Source organism: Terrapene carolina, unplaced genomic scaffold, assembly GCF_002925995.2.
Source record: "Terrapene carolina triunguis isolate 2854851 unplaced genomic scaffold, T_m_triunguis-2.0 Scaffold836, whole genome shotgun sequence".
NCBI lineage: Eukaryota > Metazoa > Chordata > Testudines > Emydidae > Terrapene > Terrapene triunguis.
Window position 1 is genome coordinate 943,371 of NW_020665187.1, and position 9,216 is coordinate 952,586.

Sequence of the window (9,216 nt, forward strand, 5' to 3'; positions counted from 1 at the left end):
AGTTACAAATGCTTTCATTAAAAACCAGAATTACTTTACAAAAGTGATTCCCCCCCCCCGCCCCCAATGGTAGAGCCCGCACGATATTTCAACACCAAATTATCTGCCCTCCACCCAGAAGAGGGGTAAACCAGGAGGGGAAAAAAATAATGGCCATTCCAAAAATGTTACGACCCACGAGAGTCTGCAAGACAAGGAAACTGGGAGAGCAAGCTATTTATTTACATTGTACACAGCTCTGTCTCTCCGTCGGGCTTAGCTATGACTCCTACCAAAGTTACTCGCACACAAATAAATTAATTCACCCTATGATCCACAGGCGAAGATTAGCTCAATTGATGGTCGCTTCCAATCCACTTGCCAAAGCCAATGTCTTTGTTCTTCGGATTTTCTAATCCTATTTTTGCCAAATTCCAAGGCAACGTCAAACCCATGAGGAAAGTGCAAATGGTAACAGGATGGCTTTCCCTCATGGCTATTGTTTGCCGGTCTTGCTGAGTTGCTCAACAGAGTAGTTTATTTATATGTCACCAAAGAGAACTCGCCCTGAGAGGACCGCACTTATCACACAGTCAAGTTTACGTTCCTCAACTCAAGAACTGTTAGGAGAGTGTGCATGTGAGAGTGGGTTGGTGTCTTTCTGCATGTGTGTGTGTGTCGTGTGTATGTATATATGTGTGCGTGGTGTGTGAACAGCATTGTCTAACATAACTACAGTCCCTGTACACTTTATTCCTGGAGGGCATTTGCAGTTCTTTAAAACAAAACAAAAAATCACCTGCATTTTCTGCAGAAGTGGAAGTGATTTCCCCTGTATGGAAGCCAACTTAAATGTACGTTATTATTCTGCAAAAAAGCCAATTAGAAGTTTGCTCCCTCGCCTTCTTCCCCCTGTGCAATATTTCACAACAAAGTAACCTACAGCAGCTTCCAATATGTTGTGTAGGGAATCCAGGGAGGAATAGGAAACAGGTCGGGTGTTTGTACGTCACATGGAAAGGTCCTTCACAATTAGTCTGTGTGTCATTAACGTAACTATACAGCAAGCTCCCTCAGCCTATGAGGGAGCATTTATTGTGATGGACATTAGATGGAAATAATAATAAAAAAAACCTTGTAAAACTTTTATGCCAAACAAAGTTATAAAAACTTTTCATGCGTTAAGATATCAAAAGGTTTATAACAATAATAAAGCGTGTGTGCTGTGTGTGTGTTAAACCTTCTTCGACATGCAATGAACGCGGCGAGGTTGAGTTAAATATTAGCTCATCATAAACGCCACATTTGGCCCAAAATTTGAATTTAAATAAAAATGTGGGTTCTCCTCCATTCCACACCCCGCCGCCCCCCTAATTCTTTCTCAGGAGGCGGGGACACAGAAAGCCTTTCTGATTCCGCTTTATTACAAAAGGGTTAAAGGTGATGGACTTGACTTTATTGAAGTTCAAAGACATCATATATTCACATTTTTCTTCCTGTGGACCTCTCTCCTATCCCCTCCCCCGGTACAAGGAGCATAATCTCAAAATACAGAACTCCACTTGCAGGGTTGGCCTTTTGCGGTTAAGTGTGACTATTTAAAAAAAAATACATCACAGGACAACCAAATCAAAGCCAACTATTTCCAAATTCATCCAGTGTGGTAGCCAATCCATCCCCACTTCCTCACCTAGCCCCGCCACACACACACACACACACACACAGGCAACCACTCCCTCCAAAAAAGAACATTAACAGCCTTTTCCTACATGGCACTGCTGCTTAATGCTGTTGTAAACTCCCACATGGTCTATAAACTTGGATTTTACAACTAGCATTCCATTTTAGCTCACGAAAACTTTGAACTAGGCCTCCAGTTTCATTGTGTTGAAGTTGAGCTGAAGACATGGAAGGGGAGGGGGGAAAAATCCCTGGGCAAGCCACCCTTATTTGTTTACTATTTACTGCGGAAGTCTTTTCCTATGGCCAGACGGGGTAATTAAGAAAAATTAAGCTGTTTAGTGCTGCAGTCTTTATTACAATGTCTAGACTACTAGCTTTTGTCCGGACAGTGGCTGCTGTTACGGAGCATTAACTGCGGTTTCTGACCTCGTGATAAGCACCCTATTGCACCGATGCTTAGTTTTCCTAACCTTGGAAAGGTTTGGCAAACAATCGTTAAAGAAAGGTGGGTTTATATGAATAATATTCCCTTTTCTTTGGCAGCTCTTCAACTGTATCAATGAGTGGCTGCATCTGCTAGGAGCATGACTTTGGTCTCCATCCTAGTTCAAAGCTCTTTCATATTTTATTCACTATTCTATCAAGGAATTGTCTACCAAAGAAAGGTCCAGGTTTTGGATTTCCAAAGGGCTGGCAGGGTTTTAGGCCATGGGGATACCTCCTTAAACATTTCCACATTTTAAACATAAATTCAAAGAAGCTCTTTGCTATCTAGCCTTTTTTTTTTTTTTTTACCATCTCATTTAATGAGAAACATGTCTAAGAACATCACCCGTTCAAATTATACCATGGCGTAACGAGGATGGGTCTATCACGAAAACAAAAGTTGTTTCTCATTTATTCTTTTTGTGTGTGTGCAAGCGAAGCACATTTTTGTGGCTTGCAATTTCCCCTACCGCTGTCACATAAAATCAGAAGCCACCATCAAAGTATGGGGCTGTATATAAAAGCAATTATGAGAATTTTACAAGAACATTGTCAATGTATGGGAATATAATGTGTTGTTTCTTTGCTGATGTTCTTTTGTTCTTTCTTCCTTTTTCTTTTTTCTTCTCCCCCCACTCCTACCCATACAAAACTCCACATCAAGAGATATGAGAATTCAGGTTGAAAAGCAACAAAACAAAACAACACCCCCCCCCCGAGTTATTCTAGATACACAACATACATGCATCAAACCACTGACGGCGTTTTCTGTACTTCTTTTTCCTTTAAACCAAATTGTGTCTCTTTAGTCCGCTCAGGAGAGGGAAAAGGCTTTGTGTGAACGTAAAAATGCACTTCTGTACCAGAAGTCTGGGAGTTGAACTTGTTTTCCTTAACCAGGAATTTAAGTACTTGACTTTGCATTTGTGCTTTGTACGTATAAGGTAGTTTATATTTGACTTTATGGAAATACAGCACCTTCGTTTGTGTAATTAGAGTTGCACTCACTTACAAAAGTCAAATAAATGGTGCAAAAGATTAATTACATCCGGAAAAACAGAGCAAGACACATGGAACCAAATACACAGTTGTATTATTGGGCCAAGAAATTCCAATAAAAATTTAAATTCGATGAGGAATACAATGAACCCCACAACAAATGTAAACTTTAACGTAGAGGAGTTATATGAATTTGAACAATGCCACATTGCACTGAGCTAGATGACCATGGATGATTATATATAGTGATAGTATCAAATATATATATTTGATGTCATTGCCATTTAGGTATTAAAAGTTCTATTGGGAAGTCCATACCGCATTGACCGCAATGAGGTTTAAAGAGGGGAAGTACTAATAAAATGGTCAAATAAAATCATAATGTAGAACAGCTTGCAATATCTTTATTTACCACAGAATTTCACAGAGTTTCCCGGGAATTCACTTTACATATACAAAGATCTTTTATTATTGTTGTTGTTTGTTGTTATTGTTCTTCTAGATCCGGGAAAAAATGCATTACGAAATGTATTTACAAACCACTTAGAGACAGTTATTGCAAATATATTCTCGTCCATACACCCCTCCCTCCCCCAACCCCCCAAAAATGTAAAAGTGGGACTGCATAGAATATATATATATATATCCTATATATATTGTATTGAAAATGAACCCATTCTTGCTGCAACGGAATAGAATATTTAAATTAGGTTTCGACAACAGTTCTTGGCATGGATAGCAGGAGAACACAAATGATCGGTGTGGATACGCACAGTCCTATGTATATGTGTGCATGCACACACACACACACACACACATTCCCTCCCAAATCAAGGTATCTGAATTAACCATAGAGGGAGGTTTTGGCCGCGTCTGTGATAGCACATGTTAACTGCATATTGAAATCATCACCATGATAATTATAACACAGCACTGCGATTTATTCAAATAGACAAGGATGACTAAATGAAAAAAAAATCCCAGTTGTTCAGACAAAAGGTTAAATAAAAAGTCCATGGTTTTCAAGTCCTTTAAACGTTTAGATATCTGAACTCCTTGCGTTACTTAGAACTGTTCCATACATACAAATATAAGTAACGAAAAGGCTTAAACTTTGAGGTTGCTTGTAGACTCAGACCACAACCCATGCTTTCAGAGTTCCTTCTTAGTACAGATCTACTTCACCAGCAGAGAGGATTGGAAAAAGATGTGTTCACAATAAGGGATTTCCAGAAAAATACTGCAGGCGGTCTCTGCTTAATTTTTTTTCTTTCATTCTTCTGTTCTGAAACCAAATTTTAACCTGTCGATCAGTGAGATTTAGCATCCTAGACAACTGAAGCCTTTTTTCTTTGTTTATATAGACATTGAAGAAAAATTCTCTCTCTAGCTCTCTGATCTGGAATTTCGAATAGGGACATCTCTTCTTTCTTGTACGGGGAGCACCTTAAAAAAAAACAGAAGGGAATGTAAATACTAAGCAAATGCAACACATAGACTCATCTCTAGATCTGACTCCATATATATGGATATATATATACATATTTATAGATGCATGGGATAATATATTTCGCCACTGTTATATTTGCCCATTGTTAGTATAATGCAGAGGTGAGGTTATATATGGTTTTAAGGATTGTGTCCTAGTTATGTTCTAAATACACTACCTCTGCACAGGATTTTGTGATAGACATATTTTTAAGCAGAGTTAGGGGTTGTAGGCAGCAATTAATTTAAGCAGGCTTTAAAGAAACTGTAGCTATTGAAAAACATACGTTCAAGCTGCAAATCTGTTATTTGTATAGAAACAGCATGAGCAATGTTGGAACTGTTGGAACTAGACATTATGTTCCGCATAAGTTTTTGATTAACTTCAGTACCAGCATCCACACACACCAAAATAATCAAAGTAAAATAGAATTTAGCCTCTGAGCAAGAAAAGGGATGTATTGTTTTCATCATGAAACCAACTAGCAAAAGGGAAGAGAGAAAAAAATCTCACCGTGATCGCTAAGTTTAAAAGTTGCTTGGCTTCAGAATTTAAAATACGCCTCTAAGTTTTCTTAGAAATGTAGTGATTTTTTTTATCTGACCTTAATGACAAAAGACAGAAACTCCACTAGGCTTTGCGAAGAATCAATGCAATTAAAAAATAAATAAAATAGAGACTCAGGATTTAATTCAAATGTTGCACATTTTGCATTTAGCTCCACAACCCCTTAACAAAAGAGAGAGAGAAAAGAAAGACCCAGCATATACTTTTAATTAAAAAAAATCACTCTACATGCATCTTAGTGCCTAAAAGCAAGCACAGGAAGCTACAGCGGTGTTCTGCCCAATTGCCTTTTACCCTCAGCAACCCGGGACCAAATCCTTTTAAAATGCTCATGTAAGTTCATGATCAAAGTTAATATTTGCCACGATGGTGTGCTTTCAAAATTTCACAGACTCTAAGCTACTGTGTCTGCGCCTAACATCTCCATTTTTTCAAAGAGCTTTCCCATCGTAAAAATTCTTCTCGTTGGAAGAAAGAGCTTTGTAGGTTATAATAAAATCCTTTGAATGCTTATAAAACTCCACATAAAATTTGACCGACAAAACACCGGGCTAGTCCCTTAACCTTTCCATTTACTGCTCTACCTACTCGAGTTGCTGTTTTTGCTTCCTTCCTTGTTGACAGAAGAAGACGAGGCTGAAGACCCTGGATTTGTGTTTTCCTCTTCGTCTTCCGGGTCTATGCCTTGCTCTCCGCGGGATGATAGTGCACTGGGTTGGGAGTCGGATTCCAGTTTGCTCTCGCTTTTCTGCAGACAGTTCTCAGGCGGGTTCTCTGTCCCGCAGTAGGCATTTTCGAAGAACCGATCAAAGCCCTGGGGCAGGACACTGTTTTTGTTCATGCTGGAGTAGAATCCCGTAGATGCAGGATGGTTAGAGCTGGGATGGTGGTGGCTGTACACGCTTTCGTTTTTCATTAGCATTTCGGTCATGGTGGAAGGCGGGATACACTCTCTATGCATCAGATCTTCCGCGGAATAACACGAGGCGTAATTGCTTCTATGGTGCCATTTACTAGAGGGGTCTAGACCATAGGAGACCTCTCGAACTGGCTGCACTTGCGAGAGGTTAGTGGAATAAGGGTAGGAGATTTGGCGAGAGGGGGCCTGTGGCAAGAAAGATGACACAGTTGAAAATTCTGGGACGTAATAGGTGCAGCTAGGGAGGTAGAGATTGGAAGCGCAACCTGCTCTGTCTCCAAAGTCAGCACTCCTCTCTTTACGCGATTGAGAACAGAAGTTTCCTAGATTCACTGAGTTAAACATCTTTCTCCTTTTCTTGCTCTATAGATAGATGTTTTGGATCCGATGTGCAGAGGGGGAAAAATTTGGGAAGGCGAGATGACGCGCTATCCGTCTTAGTCGCTCTAAGGAACACGTGATCCAAAGTAGATATTGTCATATATCAGTTTGGAGCACTTAGATGTGTAGGAGTGGTTCACTTAGGTAAGATCTCAGAGGTTCAAACGATTGGTTTTCAAACACCGCAGAAACATTATGAAAATCAATTGCAGCTTTGTATTCATTTTCTTTAAGGCACACCCCTTGTAAGCATTCAAAGCAGAGGGCAAATACAAGGGATGGCTTGTGAAGTTTTTTTTTTTTTTCCTTCCCGGTTTGGATTCTGCTTTCTATTTTTCACGAGGATTCGGATATGGGGTGGGGGCTGTTGGGAGGGAGTGGGAGCTGAGGGAGGGTCTTAGAGATATTTTAACTGTATTTTTCCACGGTTTTTTTTTTCTTTTCTTTTCTTTCCATGCTAGTTACATTTTAGGCGTGACAATGTAAAGTCTTTAAGTAAGCTCAATAAAAAGCCCAGGGAATGCGCTGAAGATTCATAAGTAAGTTTTCAAACATTTCTCAAAATCTTGCTACAGTGGGGCATACACATATCTCTGTGCCATTGGGCTTTTAAAATTATAGTTGAATATATAATTTGGGAGGGAAGGGGGGAAGTGGCTAATTAGCAAGCTTCTAACATTAGATAATTACATTGCTCTATCTATGTGCATACCAACTGTACATAAACCAACGTGGCATATACTGCAGAGAATATACCCTTTAAGTAATACCAGTGTGTGTAAAGTTTCAAACTTTAAAGTTACCTGAGACTAAAACTGAGCCATTTTAAGGCTGACTTAATGACTTTTGATATCGAATTAGTAATATATCAGGAAATAGAGCAAATGAATTAAGTCAGTGCCTAATAAATATTCGAAAACCTCCTTTAATGTTTTGTTAAATATTTATTATGTAAGAGTGGCATATTAAATATTTAATGCAAGTGTTTATTGTCAATCAATGAATGTAAGTACAGAATTACTAGCATCCTTTATTCCTCCAACTGAATTAAAAAAGAGAGATTCTTATTAAAGTCATTTGTCTTGAATTTTGTGCCCCAAGAGCTTCATGCTTGTCTATATTTTCCAGTGTTTTGAGATGGAATAAATACTTGTGCTATAAAGTGCTATCAGACATTTTGCGAGTTTTTCAACCAATTGTCTGTCTAAATGTTCTTCTTTAAATAATATGGAAAGGGATACCTGTAGGACTTACAGAGAATATTGAGTGATACTGTGGGTTGCTAGTATTTCCAAGATGTATCTTGCATATCTTGCCTACTTAAAACTCTTCTAGCACCAAACTATCCTGTGACCACTACTCTGATTGTGCACTACTCGTTCTTTTCACCTGGGCTGCAAATAATTTGTCTGGGGACTGCGATGAAAAATGACGTTAATCGTATTTCTATTTCAAATGCAGAGATGTTTGTGTTTTCCACTATCTGTGAAAATAATGCAATCCCTTGTGTCATCCCTCCCCTTCTTTTAATTACAGGACACCACCTGGTTAATTTTCTTTATTTCCTCTTTTGCGATTGTTCAGTTAAAGGAAGAATAAATAAAAATTCAGCTGTTTACATAGAGGTCCCCCTCCCCCAGCTAAACTCCATCGTGGGATCTCTTTGGAGACAGGTTAAATACCTCCTAACAAAACTAACACACCATCACAGAGTAAAATGTCTTTATTAGTGATATCTTGTCAAAGAGTGTTGCAGTAAATTGGAACAACAACAAGAAATAACCAAAGCACAGACACATGAGCTATCAGTAAACAATATTGTTAGGAAGGAGAAGAGTAGACATGATTTTTCTGCGTGTTTTTGTTTTGCTAAGCATTTCATCTTGAAAACTATCAACAACTCCATCCAAGTAATAATAAATTACAACACAAGAAACGCAAGATATAAATTGTACAGCTCGGAGTCATTTAATCCATTTAATATTTTTATTCTCAATTTTCATTTTCGCTGGTCTAATTTTTTTTCTTTCCATTTTAGTCAGCAGGTAGGTTCATTTCGACGCAATATTAACAGAAAGTGAAAAGACCAAGTACTCCTTCCACAAGCTCCTAGAAGAAAGCGGACGCTGATAAAAAAAACAATAATAGAAAAGCATAATGACATTAATAAGCAACATGCTTTTGAAAATTCATTTTAATTACAGGAAATAGATTGGTAGGTCTGTGTCTTGCAGCGGGGCTAAGATCTGAGCACTTATGAAACAAAGAAAAAATACATTGGGCACTGCAGTGTAGCTTTCAAAACTATAGCACATTGCAATATGTCTCGATTTCAATTCCTGTATTATGGATCCCTTGATGGCTTCTTATGCTAAGAATACATACTCTTCCTTATTTAAACAATGTTGCCAGTCTTAATGCAACAGAGCCTTTTTTTTTTACACATATTTGAATTTTTCTCAAGGTTGGTGTTTTTCTATCCAAAAATCTTCAAAAAACTCTTTTTATAAGTGATCTCGGGATGTGTGTGTATATATATATAAATAGATCTGTAATCTCAAAATGAGATGTATTTTTTCTCTAATGCACCCTTAGTTGATAAATACAAAGTAAAGAACTCATGAGGTCGAGATATGTGTCTTGGTTTTGTAATCTGCCCCCATTTTATGTCTTGGGTGTCATTTTGGGCAAAACTTTTAATTAAAGTGTCAGT

The 9,216-nt window shown here is 38.3% G+C and overlaps 1 protein-coding gene across 1 annotated transcript; it reads right to left on the bottom strand.

The window, feature by feature from the left end:
- Positions 1 to 4,360: 4,360 nt before the first annotated feature.
- On the bottom strand, positions 4,361 to 6,467 carry HOXC11 (homeobox C11). The gene is made up of 2 exons (XM_024206919.1): positions 5,792 to 6,467; positions 4,361 to 4,593 (listed from the first exon to the last, which is right to left on the bottom strand). The coding sequence occupies exons 1-2, from the start codon at positions 6,465 to 6,467 to the stop codon at positions 4,361 to 4,363; spliced, it is 909 nt and encodes a 302-aa protein (XP_024062687.1).
- Positions 6,468 to 9,216: the final 2,749 nt, after the last annotated feature.